This window comes from Perognathus longimembris, chromosome 18 (genome assembly GCF_023159225.1).
Source record: "Perognathus longimembris pacificus isolate PPM17 chromosome 18, ASM2315922v1, whole genome shotgun sequence".
NCBI lineage: Eukaryota > Metazoa > Chordata > Mammalia > Rodentia > Heteromyidae > Perognathus > Perognathus longimembris.
In genome coordinates, this window is record NC_063178.1 from 16,938,992 (window position 1) to 16,958,222 (window position 19,231).

The 19,231-nt window shown below is 49.2% G+C and overlaps 1 protein-coding gene across 3 annotated transcripts in view; it reads right to left on the reverse strand.

Annotated features, from left to right (window-relative positions):
• Positions 1-9,763: 9,763 nt before the first annotated feature.
• Positions 9,764-19,231, reverse strand: part of Cul2 (cullin 2) — a 65,376-nt gene continuing 55,908 nt past the window's right edge. For all 3 annotated transcript variants that reach the window (XM_048367392.1, XM_048367391.1, XM_048367393.1), the window contains exons 18-21: positions 18,197-18,399; positions 14,636-14,737; positions 12,882-12,998; positions 9,764-10,340 (exon numbers count right to left, since the gene is read on the reverse strand). In XM_048367392.1, the coding sequence (XP_048223349.1) occupies positions 10,209-10,340; positions 12,882-12,998; positions 14,636-14,737; positions 18,197-18,399 (554 nt within the window). In that variant the 3' untranslated portion in view covers positions 9,764-10,208. The remainder of the gene's footprint in view (positions 10,341-12,881; positions 12,999-14,635; positions 14,738-18,196; positions 18,400-19,231) is intronic.

Consider the following 19,231-nt stretch of genomic DNA (forward strand, 5'->3'; position numbering starts at 1 on the left):
GGGAATCTCTGTGCCACACTACAGGGGCCTCACTGCGCCGGCGTGGGAATCTCTGTGCCACAATGGGGCCTCACTGCGCCGGCGTGGGAATCTCTGTGCCACACTACAGGGGCCTCACTGCGCCGGCGTGGGAAGCACGCAGGGCGAACGTGGAACTTTTCCTTCTCATACTGTTTTGCAACTAGACGCAGTGTAAAAAAAAAAACAACCTGGGGAAACGGTGAGGTTCTTACGTCTCGCTTTTCTTGGCTTTACGTCGAGATCATAGATTTAGGGGGCGATGTAAAATTAATTACACACAGGTCAATTATCGAAGACTCTGAAAGAAAGTGCAGCCGTGGACGCCGAGTTCGCGGAAGGACACAGCGCCTTCGCCGGGCGGGCGCCGCGGCGTCTCCCGGGAAGCTCAAAGAGCCGAGGAACGATCCCCGGGCCCCACTAGACAGTCACAGAATCTGGCTTTGGGGGTTCCAGGAATGACCCCCGGGCCCCGTCAGACAGTCACAGAATCTGGCTTTGGGGCTCCACCACCTGGGATGATGCAGAAGAAGCAAGGGTTAGGGGGGCCGTTACAGAGGAGCAAGCCTGGATACTGGCGTTAGCCAAGGGGAGGAAACTTTGCCCCCCACAAACGATCTCCTCTTGGGGGGCGGGGGGGGGTGCTCTGCGGACCGGGGAGGAGCTGCCAGGCGTGGACGGGGGGAGCTGCGCCCCCTGGTGGAAGGAGGGGGTGTAGCAGCTGATCTGGGGCGGGGGGGGGGGGAGGGTGGGAGGAGAAGGGGGGCAGCACACACCGCCCCTGACCTGACCACCGACGGGCGGGCGGGCGGGCGGGGAGCTGGGGCCTGGGCGCAGGGCCCGCGCTCCGCCCCTGGAGCCGCAGCGCCGCCCCCGGCCTCGTCCGTGTTCGCGGCGCCACAGGATCGAACCCAGGGCTCCGTGCGCGCCGGGCGAGCCCTCTGCCGCCAAGCCGCACCCCGGCGCCGGAACCGGGTTTCAAGCCGCCCGCCTCTGTCGCGTGCGTGTGTTGCTGTGGCTTTGTTTTGTCTTGTTAGGGTTGGTTCCGGGGTTTGAACTCGGGGCCTCGACGCGGTTCCTGAGCCTCTGTGCTCAGAACCCCGTGAGCCACAGCTCCCCGCCGGCTTTCGGGTGTTTGGTGGGTGAGGAAAGCCCCCCAGAGCCGGCGCCCGTGGCTCACGCCTGTCACCCCGGCTGCTCAGGGGGCGGCGATCCGAGGGTCCCGGTTCAAAGCCAGCCCGGGCAGGGAAGTGGGGCCGGCCGGGGGGAAGGCGGCCCGGGGGAAGGCGGCCCGGGGGAAGGCGGCCCGGGGGAGGGCGGGCCGGGGGAAGGCGGCCGGGGGAAGGCGGGCGGTGAGGCCGGGGGAAGGCGGCCGGTGAGGCCGGGGGAAGGCGGGCCGGTGAGGCGCCCGGCCGCTCTCCAGCGCCGTCCTCCAGGAGCCGCCGCGCCGGGCCTGCCGGGCGCCCCGAGCGGGGGCCTGGCTTCTTCAGGACGACTCGAAAGCCCTGCCTGTCCGACGGGCAGCTTCCCTCCCACCCCGACCGCGCTTTCCTGAAGCCTCGCGCGACTGCGCAGAGACCGCAGCAACACAGATCAGCTCCAAGGGCGCACACACAAGGTTCCAGCACTGACTGTTTCTTACTTTTGTCCAGTCCCGGGCCTTGAACTCGGGGCCTGAGCACTGTCCCTGGCTTCTTTTTTTGGTCAAGGCTAGCACTCTGCCACTTGAGCCACAGCACCACTTCTGGCCGTTTTCTGTATATGTGGTGCTGGGGAATTGAACCCAGGGCTTCACGTGTGCTAGGTGAGCGCTCTACCATTAGGCCACATTCCCAGCCCCTGGGGGACTTTTAATTAAGTCACAGGGCCCAGAAACATTCTTACATGTTGCTTCCTACACCATCTGCAAAGCCAGAAGATGTGTTCTTCTCTTCCTCTTTGTATCCCTTTTCTTTCTTTCTCTTGCCTCATTGCTGTACAGGCTAAGAATTGAACCACATTATTAAGTCACAGTGGGAAGAGTGGACAATTTCTTCTTACTCCTTCCTTGACAATTGTGTCTTATTCCTGGTTTGAGAGGAAACGGTTTCAGGTTTTCCCCATTTGGAACAGTGTTGGTGATAGGTTTCATATGTATAGACCTTACAGGTTTTATTAGATGATTGTGTAATTGTTTCCTTTATGGGCTGCTGATGGATTCATAGATTTGTGTATTTGCGATTCAACAATTATCCTTGAATCCTGCAATGAAAACAATTTGATGGTGGTATATTACCTCTTTCATGTGTTGTTTGACTCAGTCTGCAAGTGTGTGTGTGGTGTGTGCGTGTGCACAGTCCATACTGAGGCTTGAACTCAGGGACTCGGCCCTGTCTCTGGCTGACACTCTACACTTGAGCCACTGCTCTCTGTTTGGCTTTCTTTTTGGGTAGTTAACTGGAGTGAAGACTTTCTTGCCTGGGCTAGCTATAAACAGTGGATCCTCAGAGCACAGCCTCCTGTGTAGCGAAGGTTTACAGGTGTCAGCCACTGGTACTCAGCTCATTTTAAAAGTTGGTTTTTGGTGTGTTTTTTTGGGTCAGTCCTGGGGCTTGAACTCTGGGCCTGGACACTGTCCCTGAGCTCTTCAGCTCAAGGCTAGCCCTCTGCCACTAGAGCCACAGCGCCACTTGCAGTTTTCTGGTGGCTCATTGGAGAGAAGATTCTCACAGACTTTCCTGCCTAGGCTGGCTTTGAACCGTGATCCTCGGATCTCAGCCTCCGGAATAGCAAGGCACAAGCAACTGGCAGCTGGCCCACCGTCTCTTTCCGCTCGCGTGTTCAAGGCCGCACGTCATCCTGCCACGGCAACGAGAACCGGGCGACGTTAGGAGGCACACACCCAGACCGCGGCCCAACTCGACAGCTCCATTCCTGGGGTCTCCGCTGGAGAGGTGCAGTAGCCACGAGGCGGGAGGGGGGCTCGGCGATGAGACCCGGCCTCTGGGGCCGAGACACCGCCGGGGGGTTGTCCTGGATGTCGGCACATGTTGAGAATATTGCCCTGGTAAGGACAGGACACAAAGGACTGACCTAGATGGAAGACAAGAAATACGAGGGGGGAACTGAGCGGCATCCTTGTAGAAGAGGCTGAGCATGGCGACACCCATCCATCGTCACGGCTTCCGGGCAGGTAGAGACATAGGTCAGAGGATCGCAGTCCGAGACCAGCCCGGGGTAAGGTGTGGGTGACCCTCACGGAAACCCAACTGGAGCAGGTAGGTCCGGGGCGCGCTTCAAGTCACAGAATGCCTGCCCCGTCACCGGAGCCCTCCGCTGAAGTCCTCCCAAAACAAATCATCAAATTTACCACACAAAGATCCACCAAAGACGTAAGGACACGCAGATGAAATCTCGCGAAGGAGCTGGGCGCGGTGCTGAGCACGTGTGACTCACAACCCAACAGGCAGTGCAAGCTGGTGCATCCGTGTCCCACCCGCCTGGGCGGTGGGGGGGGGGCACAAAATTATGTGAAGAAGAAGAAACAGTACCAGGACCGTGGACTTGACTGGAGTGGGGAAGCATGTGCCCCGGAACTGCGGCCACAAAGCCCGGCTTTCAAACTGCAAAAACAAAGAAAGGAATCTCTCGTGAATCTCTCGTGAGTGGGGCGCTGGGGCGGAAGGAAGCGCGGGCCCGGGGGCTGCCCTTGAGCTTCCCACTCAAGGCTGCTGCTGTGCCACACGGATCTGCTCTTCGTGGCCCGAGGAGGTGAATCAAGAAATAAGTAAGGCTGGGAGTGTGGCTTAGCGGTAGAGTGCTCGCCTAGCGTGCACGAAGCCCTGGGTTTGAGTCCTCGGTACTGCATAAACAGAAAAAGCTGGAAATGGCACTGTGGCTCAAGTGGTACAGTGTTAGCCTTGAGCAAAAAGAAGCCAGGGACAGTGCTCAGGCCCTGAGTCCAAGGCCCAGGACTGGCAAACAAAAAGAAGAGAGAGAGAGGAGAGAAGAGAGAGAGAGTGCGAGAGAGAGAGAGAGAGAGAGAGCACAAGCAGGCCATGCTGGCTTTTGGGGGCTGCAGAGGAAGTCCCAGTATTACCTCTTGCTAGCCTCTTGGACTTACTGGAACATCCTAGTTACTTGCTTGTGGCCACATCACTTCTCTGCAGACGATCTTCTCAGCATGTTTGTGCCCCACCTTCCCTTTCCTCGTGAGTCCACACCAGTCCCTGTAGGAAGTGACCCTTAATTCAGCCTGATTTCATCCTATCTACAAAGACTCTATTTGCTAAAATGTCATATTTACAGACTGATTGCATACTTCGAACCCACAGAAACCAAGAGCGAAATGGAAGCCAGTGGCTCAAGAGCCTAAGATCTGAGGACCATGGTTCAAAGCCAGCCCAGGCAGGAAAGTCCATGAGACTCTCACCTCCAGTTAATCATCAAAAAAAGCTAGAAGTGGAGATCTGGCACAACCTTGAGGACAACAGTTCAAGGACAGTGCCAAGCCCTAAGTTTAAGTACTGGCATACACAAAAGAAAAGGAAGAAAGAGATGAGGAGGGAGGGAGGGAGGGAGGAAGGGAGGGAGGGAGGGAGGGAGGGAGGGAGGGAAGGAACCAAGAGTGAACTGCAGTGAGTAGGTAATACAGATGGTTGGTTTTATATGTAAAAATGACTGGACTAGTGAGTTCCCAGATAACTACCTAAACATTATTTCTCAGTGTGTCTGTGAGAATGTTCTGGAGGAGACTGATACTTCAGTTAATTGGCTGAATAAATTGTTCTCCATCAGAAAATGAAACGGTGGCTCAAGTGGTAGAGTGCTAGCCTTGAGCAAGAGAGCTCAGGACCGAGGCCCTGATTTAAGCCCCAGGACTGGCACACACCAGGAATTAGCAATCTAGCCTTTTCCTTCCTTTCTCTCTGCTTTCCAAAGAACTTCAGAGTGCTTCTTGAGGAACCCCAGGTTGTACTGGAATTGGAGACATCCAATCCAACTGCAGCTGAAATAGCAGGTCAGCAGGGCGCCTGGTCTGACTCTTCCACAGTGAAGGTGGGCGGCCTCCTCATGGTGTAGCTCTCAAGCGATGTCCCTGGCTCTCTTCCCTTGGGGGTCAGATGCAGGGCAGGTGCCTAAGCGTAGAGAGGATCATTTTAAAATGTGCCATGTTGCCAGGCACCAGTGCCTCTCACCTCGAATCCCAGCTCCCCAGATGGCTGAGATCTGAGGATGGCAGTTCAAGGCCAGCCAAGGCAAGAAAGCCCGTGAGACTCTCATCTCCAATACACTACTAAAAAAATACAAAGCTGGGAGTGGAGGTGTGGCTCAAGTTGTGGAACACTGGCTTTGAGCAAAAGGAAGCTCAAGGGTGGTGCTCAGACACTAAGTTCAAGCCCCATAAATGGCATCAAAAAAGACCCTGAGAGACTTTAGGGCAATGCATTGGCAGCAGCTGCTGAGACCTGTGAACACCGTAACTAGTCTTGCACCTGCAAGAGCAAGTTTCTCACAGCACCACTCAACTAGCCACCTCGCAGATATGTGAACAGAAAAAAGTATATGTGTGTAAAAATGAATAGTCACACCTCCAAACTAAGAAAACTTACCTTATGTGTCACTTCCAGGGTTTGAACTCAGCAGCTGGTGCCTTCGACTGCTTCCTCTTCTTTTTCTTTTGTGCGGGTCCTGAGCTTTTTTGCTCTAAGCTAGCTCTCTACCATTTGAGCCACAGTTCCTCTGCCAGCTCTTCTGGTGCTTAACTGGAGAGGAGGCTTATGAACTTCCCTGCCCTGGCTGGCTTTGAACCTCGATCCTAAGATCCCAGCCTGAGGAGTTAGGATCGCAGGCGTGAACCACCAGCACCTCGCTGGCTTTCCCAGTCACAGCTGGCTCTCTAGCACTTGTATCACACCCCTGGCCCATCTTCAAGTGCAGATGGGACCTAATGATTCCACAGACGAAAGTCCATTCCAATCCCCGAGTTCCCATCCCACGGGATTTGCTGTTGGTTCTCCGTTGTCCCCGCGTTGCGCCTATCGCCCTCCCGAGGTTTATCACCCAGAGACGGGGCCGCAGCAGCGGGCATCTGGAGCGATCAGCCGCACGACAGCTGCGCGACAGCAAGCCCCACCTGGACACGGATCACACCTGTGCTGTGCACTGCAATTCTCGCGGCTAGCATTCAAATGCAGGCACCCGTGAAGGTCCCCGGGTGAAGAGGGCAAGGGTGACATTACCTGACTCGTGCGTGGGGTGGAGGAACTTTCTAGGAGGTGCAGCACCGCGAGAAGCATCGCCGTTCCTCCCGGCGGGGTCCCGCGCCCGTGGGTCCTAGGCAACGTCAGCGTGCATCGCAGACACGAACGGCGTCACAGAACGGCTTGGCACCCACGCGCCGCACACGCAGCTGTCTCGAATCCGTGAGCCTCTCCTAGCTTAGCCGCAGCCCTGACCGTTAGGAAGCAAGTTCACATCTTCACTTTGGCCTTAGTCATCCAAGGATTATTGTTGAAACAAAAAAATTAAGCACGGAGACATGTTTCTGCCAAGCCAAGAGGATGGTTCTAATAAATCAACAATCTGAAGTCCACAAAAAATAAAATAAGAGCCAAGGTTGGGCAAAGAAACCAAAAAAGAACAACAGGCCCTGAGTTCAAAGCCTAAACCAAAAAAAGCCAAAACGTACTTATGGCTACTGATTAGATCAAAAGTGCCATTTTAAGTACAGGTACGCTGCAAAATAAGTGTTTTATACTTGTACATTCAAAGGCAAAATCTGAAATTCAAACGCTGCCACAAATCAGGTGTGAGCCACGAAAAGCAATTTAATCAGTTATTTACATTATTGTTAACTATTTTAAGAAACTAAAGTGCTAACAATTTTTTTTCTTCCAGTCCTGGGGCTTGGACTCGGGGCCTGAGCACTGTCCCTGGCTTCTTTTTGCTCAAGGCTAGCACTCTACCACTTGAGCCACAGCGCCACTTCTGGCCGTTTTCTGTATATGTGGTGCTGGGGAATCGAACCCAGGGCTTCATGTATAGGAGGCAAGCACTCTTGCCACCAGGCCATATCCCCAGCCCCTAAAAACAAATTTTTATTCTTAGAGGTCAAGAAAAACGTAGAGTTACTTCCATTTGCCTTACAGGACCTTATACATAGATTTGTGAGGTTCACAGCTTGGAATGGTATTTAAATTCAGGTTCTGCATTTTATGGTTGAGTCTTCTTGGTTTTCTATTCTACAAAAAAATTAAGAACTGCTTATGTAGAAAGACTAGCTAGCCAGGCGGAGGTGGCTCCCACCTGTAATTCTAGCTACCCAAGAGGCTGAGATGGGACTGGGTTCTAAGCCAGCTAGGCAGCAAAGTGCAGGAGAGTAATCTCCAACTAATCACCAAAAAGCCACAAGCAGAGCTGTGGCTCAAGCGGTAGAACACTAGCCGTGAGCACAAAAGCTCAGGGGCAGCAGCGCCCCGGCTCTGAGTTCAAGCCCCAGGACTAGGATCCCCCAAAATAGTGTCACTTTGTACTCAATAAAGGTTTAAAACAATGAACAGAAACGTTACACCACTGTAGTAGTTTGCAAAATAAGACAATCCGCACGGAGGGTATCTTTTAAAAAAGCAAATTTTCAGAGCATATTGGACTAACCAATGGGCGAAATCCACAGCCCTAGTACAATCAAAACACGGAATCTCAAAAGAGCCTGGCACCGGCTGGGGGCGCAGGCCTGTCATCTTAGCTGCTCGGGAGGCGAGATCTGACAATCACGGTTCCAAGCCAGGCTGAGCAAGAAAGACGGAGACTCTTACCTCCGATGAACCCCTAAAACGCAGGAAGCAGAGGAGCAGCTCCAGGGGTAGAGTGCCAGCTTTGAGCACAAAAGCTGAGCGTGCTCAGGCACTGAGTTCAAGCCCCATTACTAGCACACGCACGCACACGTGCCCGCACACACACACACACACAATTTCAAAAGGAAAAGGATGAGGGGATGGCGCCTGGCAGGGGTCAGGTCGTAGCGGGTCAGGCAAGGAGCAAAAGCGCCAGCTCAGGAGTCCGAACCCCAGTCTCGGACAAAAACAAACCAAACAGGATGAGGTGTCGACAACGGCTAGCTGCGACTGGCTGTACAATGTATTCGTATCAATAACTCAGGCGGGAGGGTTTTGCTCATTGTCCCGGGTGGGTGGGACAAGCCCTCCTGTCACCGGCTGCTTCCTTCCCAAGCACTCGGCAAAGCGCACGTCCATCACCCCGGCCCCGGCCCCGGCTCGGGAGGGAAGGTGCGCGCGCAGCTCTGCCTCTTCTCGTGGAGAAGCATGTCTTCAACGGGGTAGCACTGTGGACAAAACTCGTCTCTGCAGACCTCAGCACAAGGGTTGTGTCCATTTTCAATATATTTTCTTGACAACTAGATACCAGGATAAGACTCAAATTTAATATAAAGACTTTTGAAAAGGAACCAATTTGGAAAACTTAGCAAGTCATCAAGACAAAGGTTTTGCTTGTTTTTCTCACAGTGGATGTACAATATCATATGGTTGGCCATTGTTTCTTCTACAGGCGGAAATACAGCAAGTAGGTCATTATAAATTTGGTAATTTTTAAAACACTTAAAAGAGACAAAGTTAGAAAAAGCACAGTTGAATAAACCAATTATAAAACCCATTTTTCAACAGTGAGAGAAATTTAAATATGAACCACAAGATGATGTCAAGTAATTATTCTTTATTTGCTGGGAATAATAGTTCTAGTTTGTTTTTTAATAAGGCCTTATCTGTTAAAGACACAAACTGAAAGTATTTTAAGTGAAATGATTGTGAGACCCTTTATTCTAGGGTAGAAAAACAACAACTCTGTAAAGCTATGAGGACTGTGGGCAGACAGGTAGAAACATGATCAACCCAAGAGTTTACCATGTCTGCTGATCTGGACCCAGTGGAATGATGGAGTCTCTCGTCCTCCCTCAGGAGAGCCGCTGAGGTGCGTGCCGTGCAGAGCAGACCTGCTTGTCAGCAGTGGCAAGGAAGCCACAGACGGCACCGAGAAGGCGAGCTGGAAAGAACTGTGAAACCAGAAGCTTCTACCACCCAGGGAAGGCAGAATGAGCATCACCGCTCTAGGTCAGAGCTGACGTTTCATGAGCACAGAGGGAAACGCGAATGGACAGCTCCTTCTCGGCCAGGTCTGAGCTCACCACCTATTTCCCTCCCACTTCCTTCCTGTGACAGAGCACAGCACCAGAAACTCCATGCTTTCCATAGGCAATACCCTCACACTCGGGGGTACCCTTGTTCTACTCTCTAAAAGCAAAGCTTTCTTGTGCACCGTGCGTCTTCATGCAGCCAGGACATTTTCGTGGCATTAGCAGAGGCCTAATTGAATTAAGACACTCCGATGGGCTCACTTTCGTAATCCTACAAACTTGGGAGGCTGAGCTCAGAAGGATCACAGTGGAAGGCTAGCCTGGGCAAAAATTTGGTGAGACCCCATCTGAACCAATACAAACGGGACGCAGTGGCCCACGCTTCATCCCAGCCAAGTGGCAAGCATAAATAAATAAGAGGACGCCAGGCTAGGCCAGACCAAAAATAGAATAAAAAGGCCTCGGGGTGTAGCTCAAGTTGCAGAGCAACTGCCCAGCGAAACAGAAGGCCTTGAGTTCAAACCACAGTACCAAGAAAACAACAACCAACACTGCATCCCCTGCTTGGATGACTCATGTGTTATTTTGTGGCCAACTTGATATTCCAACCACATAAAAAAGGCATTCTACTTCTTTATTTTTTTATTTGACAAGCAGCAATATCATGTTTGTCATTTTAATGTAGATACAATTATTAGGTTATCTGTCATATTACAATATTTAAGTTCTTTTATGTCCTTTAAGATACATTAAAAAAAAAAAACCACATCAACTGCAAACGTGAAGGGGAGAAAAAGCATGGTACCCAACCAAATTTCCACATGTCAGCAACACTTCACTCATTCTTTAATAAAGTTTGAAGAAATGTCGTAATGCCATGAGCTGCAAGTATCTCTAGGCCTTTTCCTCAACGCTCATGACGTGGCACTGGTGATGTTGTAAACAGCAGAAAAACAGGGGCTGCCAAAGGACCGAATGATGTAGGCACAGGCCTTCCCTTCCCGCAGGAACACACCCAGTGGCGACGGCAGGATCTCCTCACAGCCGCGGGGGCGGCGGCTCACGCGACGTAGCTGTATTCATCCGCAGACGCTTGGCTGCGCTCGATGTACTGCTTGTCTATCAGAACTTCAATACATTTCTTAATCATGCTGATACTGGGATTAAACCTAGCTCTTGATTGGCTAATCACCTGTAAAGCAAGAGACGTAGGAGGAGGTCAAATACCATGTAAAGTATTAAGTACAACCAATCAGCTGTGAGGCAGCTCAAAGAGCTTGAGGGTTTCAACAAACAGGCCTAATCCAACAGGATTATTAGTGTGTGTGTGTGTGTGTGTGCACATGCACGTGTGTACATGTGTATGTGTGCACATATACACACACACCAGTCCTGGGGGCTTGGACTCAGGGCCTGGGTGCTGTCATGAGACTCTATGTTCAAGGCCAGTGCTCTACCACTTCCAGCTTTTTGTTTGTTTGTTTGGTTTTTTTTGCCAGTCCTGGGGCTTGGACTCAGGGCCTGAGCACTGTCCCTGGATCTTTTTGCTCAAGGCTAGCACTCTGCCACTTGAGCCACAGCGCCACTTCTGGCCTTTTCTGTGTATGTGGTGCTGAGGAATCAAACCCAGGGCTTCATGCATGCTAGGTGAGCACTCTACCATTGAGCCACATTCCCAGCCCCACTTCCAGCTTTGAGTATTTAAGTGGAAATAAGAATCTCTCACAGACTTTCCTGCCCAAGCTGGCTTTGAACTGTGATCCTCTGATCTCAGCCTCCTAAAAGTCGCTAGGATTACAAGTATGAGCCACTGGTGTCCAGCTCTCAATAGGATTATTAAATATGAAATTATATTAATTAAACTATTGAAAAGATCAAATGAGTAACACTATACTTTGGACACAAAATTGTTTCAACAAAGCAAGGCAGGGTACAGGGTGAAAGAGAATCAGATCTACTCAGCTTGCTATGAAGGTCCAAAACATTTTTTGTTAAAGAGAAAAATCCTGTTGCTTATATTGTGAAGGAATTTAAGTGCAGAACATAGATGTGGCAAGACCAAATAACGTCTGTAGATAATTTGTGAAATGATAAACTACGCAATCTACCAAAATGAACGTTCTGTGAGCTTAAACTCCCTTCCAGCCCCGGCTCCCAGTATCTGCACACGGAGAGCTCTGCCGTATCTGCATGGAGAGCTCTGCCGTATCTGCACTCTGCCGTATCTGTGCACGGAGAGCTCTGCCGTATCTGCATGGAGAGCTCTGCCGTATCTGCATGGAGAGCTCTGCCGTATCTGCACGGAGAGCTCTGCCGTATCTGCATGGAGAGCTTGCCGTATCTGCACTGAGAGCTCTGCCGTATCTGCGTGGAGAGCTCTGCCGTATCTGCGTGGAGAGCTCTGCCGTATCTGCGTGGAGAGCTCTGCCGTATCTGCGTGGAGAGCTCTGCCGTATCTGTGCATGGAGAGCTCTGCTGTATCTGCATGGAGAGCTCTGCCGTATCTGCGTGGAGAGCTCTGCCGTATCTACACGTGGAGAGCTCTGCCGTATCTGCACGGAGAGCTCTGCTGTATCTGCACTGAGAGCTCTGCCGTATCTGCGTGGAGAGCTCTGCCGTATCTGCGTGGAGAGCTCTGCCGTATCTGCGTGGAGAGCTCTGCCGTATCTGCATGGAGAGCTCTGCCGTATCTGTGCATGGAGAGCTCTGCCGTATCTGCATGGAGAGCTCTGCCGTATCTGCGTGGAGAGCTCTGCCGTATCTGTGCATGGAGAGCTCTGCCGTATCTGCATGGAGAGCTCTGCCGTATCTGCGTGGAGAGCTCTGCCGTATCTACACATGGAGAGCTCTGCCATATCTGCATGGAGAGCTCTGCCGTATCTGCATGGAGAGCTCTGCCGTATCTGCGCTCTGCCGTATCTGCATGGAGAGCTCTGCCGTATCTGCATGGAGAGCTCTGCCGTATCTGCGCTCTGCCGTATCTGCATGGAGAGCTCTGCCGTATCTGCACGGAGAGCTCTGCCGTATCTGCATGGAGAGCTCTGCCGTATCTGCGCACGGAGAGCTCTGCGCACACCCACGGGGCTGTGTGCGGGTGTGCGGTGAAGGTGCACTTGCACAGTCCTTCAACGGTATGTGCACTCATTCCCTCCATGGCACTGCCACACGAGCCGCTGCGTCTTGAGTCCTCTACTGCGCAGGGTTGTGCCCATGAAACACACTGACAACCTCCTTCAACAGCTGGCCAAGAGGGTTTGAATTCACATTTCCTGAGAGTATGGAATGTTTCTCTTTTTGTCCTATTTTTCCCTACTTTATCCTCTTATTCTAAAATAGAACCGTACTAAAACTTAGACTGAAAATAAACAGCAACCAAGTCCGGCCCTGGTGGCTCACGCCTGTAATTCCTGCGACGTAGGGGGCTGAGGTCTGAGGAATGCACAAAGCCAGCCTGGGCAGGAGAGCCACACTTGAGACTCTTAGGTCCAATGAACCACCAGAAAACTGGAAGTGCTGTTGTGGCTGAAAGTGGTAGAGCACTAGCCCTGAGCAGAAGAGCTCGGGGACAGCACCCAGGCCCTGAGTTAAAGCCTCATGACCAACAAAAACAAACAAGAGACTCACTAAATTGGCTAGCTGATGATCGCTCAATGAAACACTGAAATCGCATGTGAGCACTGTTCTCCTACCACCCACGGCGCCGTCTGCGGCGCTGAGGAATTCCCCTTCTTACCTCTTGAATGAGGGCATTGTGCCGAAGCACTTTCCGTGCTTTCATTATACGCACTATAGCAGCCTGGAGATACATTTTCCGGTCCTCATCTACAGCACTTCTAGTCTGCTCCATTTCCTGTTTTATAGACAAAAATAGCAAATAAGACACTCGTTGAATTTTTTAATTTCTTATTTTATCAGTGAGTTACAAAAATTTCTAACCCAGGGGCTGGGGATATGGCCTAGTGGCAAGAGTGCTTGCCTCATATACATGAGGCCCTGGGTTCAATTCCCCAGCACCACATATACAGAAAATGGCCAGAAGTGGCGCTGTGGCTCAAGTGGCAGAGTGCTAGCCTTGAGCAAAAAAAAGAAGCCAGGGACAGTGCTCAGGCCCTGAGTCCAAGCCCCAGGACTGGCAATAAATAAATAAATAAATAAATAAATAAAAATAAAAAAATAAATAAATTTCTAACCCACACTGAGGATCTTATTTATATACTAAGCTGTGTCTAATATCACATAATCAATGCTTCATTGGGCTGAATTTAGTTTGTATTGGAAGGTTATTTTTAAATGTACATTACTATAAACTAAACCATATGGGTAATATACATAGCAATAAGCAGGATGTAAGCAATAAAGAACCACGGATTTCAAGGTTGTAATCAGTGATTCCAAACTGTCACAAGGCTGGTGGATGGAATTATACTGCGTGCAGTGACTGGCTCAGGCTGAGCAGGGCAGAGCTCTAGGTGGCTCACAGCGGCTACCAGGAAGGATGCAGGGAATTGGGCTCTCTCCACAAAACTCAGACAAACACACAAGAGCCAGGCGGGGCGGGCCAGGCCACAGGAACAGGGATGCCACGGCAGCTTTGGGGTCCAACCCAAGTCATGTATACTAATTATTAGTCGTTAGCTTACAGAACCACTTTAGAGTGGGGCAGTGAGCGCCTGGCGAGAAACTGGTATCTAACCCGCCTTCCTAGCCTGAGACTCAGTGAACACAGGAGGCCGTGGCACAGTCTACCCCACACCGAGTAATCAGAGCTGCTCACACTGGCTCGGCCACGCCTTGTTCGTCTTCCCCAGTCCTGGGAACTCAGGGCCTGGGCACTGCGCCTGAGGTGTTTTTGCTCAAGGCTAGCACTCTACCTCTTGAGCCACAGCACCACTCCTGGCTTTTTCTGTGTATGTGGTGCTGAGGAATGGAACCCAGGGCTTCATGCATGCTAGGCAAGCACTCTACCACTAGGCCACATTCCCAGCTTCCACTTGTCCTCGGCTTTCACTGAAATCCTCGTGCTTTCTCTTTTTCCTTCCTTCTTTCCTTCCTTTCTCCCCTCTCCCTCTCCTCCTCCCACCCCTGCCCCCCAATCCGCCTAGTACTTTGCCACTTGAGCTACACCTTTACTTGCAGGTTTGTTTTTTTTTTTTTTAATGGTAAATTGGAACTAAAAGTCTCACAGACTTTCCTGCCCAAGATATCTTCAAACAGCAGTCCTAAAATCTCCCCCTCCAGAGTAGCTAGGATTACAGGTGTGAGCCACAGGGGCCTAGTCCAAATCATTCTTTTTTTTAAAAAAACTAAGTATCACAAGCAGAGATTTCTACTTACACCAGGGTTGCCAAATACAAAGAATAAACCAGCAAAGGTATACCATATTATTAATCTGAGTGCAATGTTGTATAATCTCAGCATATACAGGGCTTAGAGAGTTATTTCAATGCTTAAATATTTTCAAAACAAAAAGCATTCAAAAGCACTTGCCTGTGGTGTATCTTTCTGCATTGATGTAGTAATTTTGAATTTTGTTCTCTTACTGCTGAAGCTCATATTTAATGAGAATGAAGACTCTGCGTCGATGTCTTCCTACATTTAAAAGTACATTTACAAAAGTAATTACTGCATGATATGAAATTAATGACCAAGCATAAAACTAAAATAATCTCTAACATTCTAAACATTATTCAGTTTCAGAGAAGTAATTGTCTCCTGCTTAATATACATGCAAAAAGCAATTCCAGCTGGGAGGGATAGGAGTATGAAAGGGTTAACATTGATCAAGCTGTATTATACTCAAAAACTGATTTGTTCAATTTGTTTGTAATTCCTTTATACAACTACTCCAGTACAAGTATATATACATATATTTTAAAGCATTTTAAGTTTCATAAGATACCAAGGCTCCTAACTTTTCTTTTGTTTGTTTTGTGGCTTGAACTCAGGACCTGAGCACTGTCTCTGGCTTCTTTTTGCTCAAGGCTAGCACTCTACCACTCATAACTTTTCTATTGCCCTGTTTTGAAAAACTAACCTCCAATCTTGTTTCCATTCTTTGAAATGGAATAAGGAAACCTTCTGAGGCTGCTACTTTTTAGGGGGAGAGAAACACTGAGTGTGCGGTTGACTGGAATGCAGTCTAAACGCGGACAGCTGTAACGACGGGCCCTCCTCAGAACCGACTTACACCAGTTTAAATAACTGTCAAGAAGACACACAGTCACTGAAGATTAGAAATGCTGCACTAGAAGAAAGCTCTACTTCTAATGGCACAAAGCACTAATTCGCCATGACCCAGGGGGGATGATGGGGCAGGCTGACCCTTCAACCATGTTTTATTTGTTCTGTAGAACAATCATTGCCACCGGGTTAAGAAAGCCTCTCTCTCAGCGTCGGTGGAAAGCGGGTGGCAAGGCACAGCAGAGGGGCGCAGCAGCTGCACTGGACACTGCTCAAAATGAACCAAGCGACTCATGGGCAGAGATGGGAGGGAGGGAATGAGAGACGACGAGGGAGCAGATGACACTAAGCAAAGGAAATAAATGTACTTATCACCTCGTGTATGTAAAGGCAACCTCGCTGTACAACACCTCCACAACAACAACACAACTCTTTATGGAAAAAAAAGATAAAAAAGAAAGCCTCATAGCTGGGTACCAGTGGCTAATCATAGCTACTCAGGTGGCTGAGGATCCGGGTTCGAAGCCAACCCAGGCAGGAAAGTCTGTGAAAACTCCAATAAACTACTCAGAAAATGCAGAAGGCAGCGCTGTGGCACAAGTGGTAGAGCACTGGCCTTGAGCACAGAGAAGCTCAGGGACAGGGCCCAGGCCCTGAGTTCAAGCCCCAGGACTGGGAAAAAAGAAAAAGAAAGCCTCTTTGCTGACCCTTGGTTTGTACCGGTGTATGTTCCAATGGAAAGCGAGGCGGGGGAAAACCCTACAAAACGTGGGATGCGCAGACCATCATTCTGCACAACGCCACCACCCGGTTTCTCCTGAAGACACCGCTGCCGTGGAGCACTGTAGGAACGCACGCAGCCTCGCTCTCCCTAGCTCTCTGGGACCGGAACGCGGGACCGTGACCGACAGAGCTTCCCTCTCGGCTTCCAGAGCCACGTGACACGCGAGGCAGAGGCCTGAGGGTCTGCTTCTTGGAATCGTTACCATCTTCTTAAGTTTCTCATTATTTTCAATGGTGCTAGTTCAAAACCCGTGCAATAAATCTACAAATAAGGCAGCAGAACTTCTCTAACAGCAGGAATAGGAAGCACTTGGCGGATGGATCAATTCTCAGAGATAACCTAAGAAATTCTAGTAAGGAACACTCAGATTCATAATTAAAATGTAAAGCACAAAAACAGTACTCTTTTGTCCTTTGTAAATACATTTTAAGATAAAGCACTTAGTTATTAAACAATAAAACAAACTAATTTTTAATAATTAAAACATCAACATTAAGAACTTGGTATTTTGCTAAGATTCTGAAGACAGAAAAATCATTTCTCAAAATTAAGAAAAGACTGTTTTAGTCATTCCATTATGGTAAAAAAAAAATCTTAGAGGTGCTAAGAACCATGAGAAAATTCATCATCTCAATAAAAATGAAACAAGTCAGGTGCTGATGGTTCATGCCTATGATCCTAACAACGCAGGGGGCCGAGGTCTGAAGGTCTGAGGACTGCAGTGAGAATGCCAATTAAACACCAAAGAAGCCCCAAGCGGAGTTGGGGCTCAAGGGGTAGAGCACTACTTGGGCAAAAGAAACTCAGGGACAACGCCCAGGCCCCTGAGCTCAAGCCCCAACATGGGCACCCCGCTCGACCCCCCCACCCCCAAAAAAAGGGAAAGTCATTCTCTCCCTAAGAGATGACCCGCTTTCAGTCTATTCAAAGCATATTCCTTTCCAAATAAACTTCCATATTACTTTCACTACAAAAAGACATTAAAATGAAAAACGTCACTTATAAGAACCTTTTCTTGGGGGCTGGGAACATGGCCTAGTGGTAAAGTGCTCACCTCGCGTACATGAAGCCCTGGGTTCGATTCCCCAGCACCACATACATAGAAAAGGCCAGAAGTGGCGCTGTGGCTCAAGTGGTAGAGTGCTAGCCTTGAGCAAAAAGAAGCCAGGGACAGTGCTCAGGCCCTGAGTTCAAGCCCCAGGACTAGCAAAAAACAAACAAATCAAAAAAAGAACCTTTTCTTATAAGCACAATAATTTGAAATTTGTTTTTTAAACATTTGTTTTTTAAACCATTTAAGCAAGTGGGACACATAACAACTTATTACCAAAAAAAAAAAAAACAAAGGAAAAAAGAAACACAAAATTGGCTTATTATACTTGCAAGGGCTATTGAAAATATGTGGTGATCAACTAAGACCAAACATTGAAAGTATCTGGCATGGGCCCCACGTGAAAAATCTATGCACATGTGGACCTTAGTAGGCTGTCATTAACAACTTAGAATCATAAAATTAAAAGAACTAAATATACGGAGGACAAAGCAGTGGGGGGAAGAGGCTCGTTTAAAATCCCCAGAATCTTCCATGGCCATCCTTTTAAAAGGTTTCAGCCAGCTGTCCCCAGATAGAAGCAGGAAGTGAGTGGAGGGAAGGCACCCAGTATCCAGTGAGGCAGTGCTCTCTTGGGCTCCAGGAGCTCCAGCCGGCAGAACTAGAGCTGATTCACACCCTTTCCAAAGCACAAAGGACAATCTTGCACACTTTTTTTGTTTGCTTTCTGGTGTGTTGTGGGGCTCGAACTCTGGGCCTGGGTGCTGTCCCTGAGCTCTTCGCCTCAAGGCTAGCATTCTATTACTTGAGCCACAGCACCACTTCCAGCTTTCTGGTGGTTCATTGGAGTCTCTCGGACTTTTCTGCCAGGCTGGCTTTGAGCTGTGATCCTCTGAACTCAGCCTCCTGAGCAGCTAGGATGACAGGTGTGAGCCACCAGCACCGGGCTGCCCTCTTTTTTTAGCTGCATAGATTCCACGAAAATAATTTTCTATTGATGATGCTTAAATTCCTTGGGAAAACTGGCACATACCTTTTCTGAGTCATGGTTAATCATTTTCACGTCTAGTAATGATTTGATTGTTTTGGTCAGCTCCTTTTCATTCATCTGCGTGCTGTCTTGAAGCTCTTTATAGCTGACAGTTTCACTGTTGTTAAAGGCAAGAAGAACTGCCATTTGGTACGTTGTAACCATGGCAACATATGGTTTGCCCAAATAGTTCATTTTAACTTCACCTACAATTTAAATAAAAATTGAAACAGTAAGCCATCCATTCAAAGAAATATTCCAAAATTACATAATAGTTATTTCAGCCTGTTTTCCCTGAGACCAATGAGGTTGTTTGTTGGCGCTTTGGGTTGTAGGATGTAGGAATGTAACTAGTTTTGAGTATACAGTAAAAGTTATTCTAACCTATCTTTGCCAGTGGGCTGAAACAATGTTTAAACACTAGTACGAAAGTTAAGGCTTAGTTAGGCAGGAACAGTGCTAAATAAGGTAGAAGACAGACAAGAGAGATGATGGTTTGCCACTAGCCTTGTAGCCCTTTTTCTACCTGGTCTGCTCCAAGTAGAGCTCAGTCATATGGGAAGTATACAATGGAAAAATGCTCCTGGGGCTCTGTCTAAACTATAATGCTGCCAAAATTTAACAGTGGTATATGACCATATGTAATTTTCTCCTCTTCAAATTTCTAGAGGTTAACAGGAATGGGCGGAGAGACAATGGGTGGACCCATTCCTTTGTCCAATAGTATGAAAAAGTTCTAGACTTTAAACTACCTACCCTGGGCGAAGGAAAATCAGCAGATTTTAGGTATTCTACTGATGTACAAATTTCCATGGAGGCAGCTGCATGATATTACCACATGGAAAACTTGTGGCAAACAAGATGACAAATATGTACACACTCTAAGACATGTCAAAACATCAAAGAGCTGGGTGCCAATGGCTCATGCTTACAATACTAGCTACTCGGGAGGCTGGGATCTGAGGACCGAGGTTGAAAGCCAGCCCAGGCAGGAAAGCTAGTAGGTCTCTTATTGCCAATTAACCACCAAAACTCCAA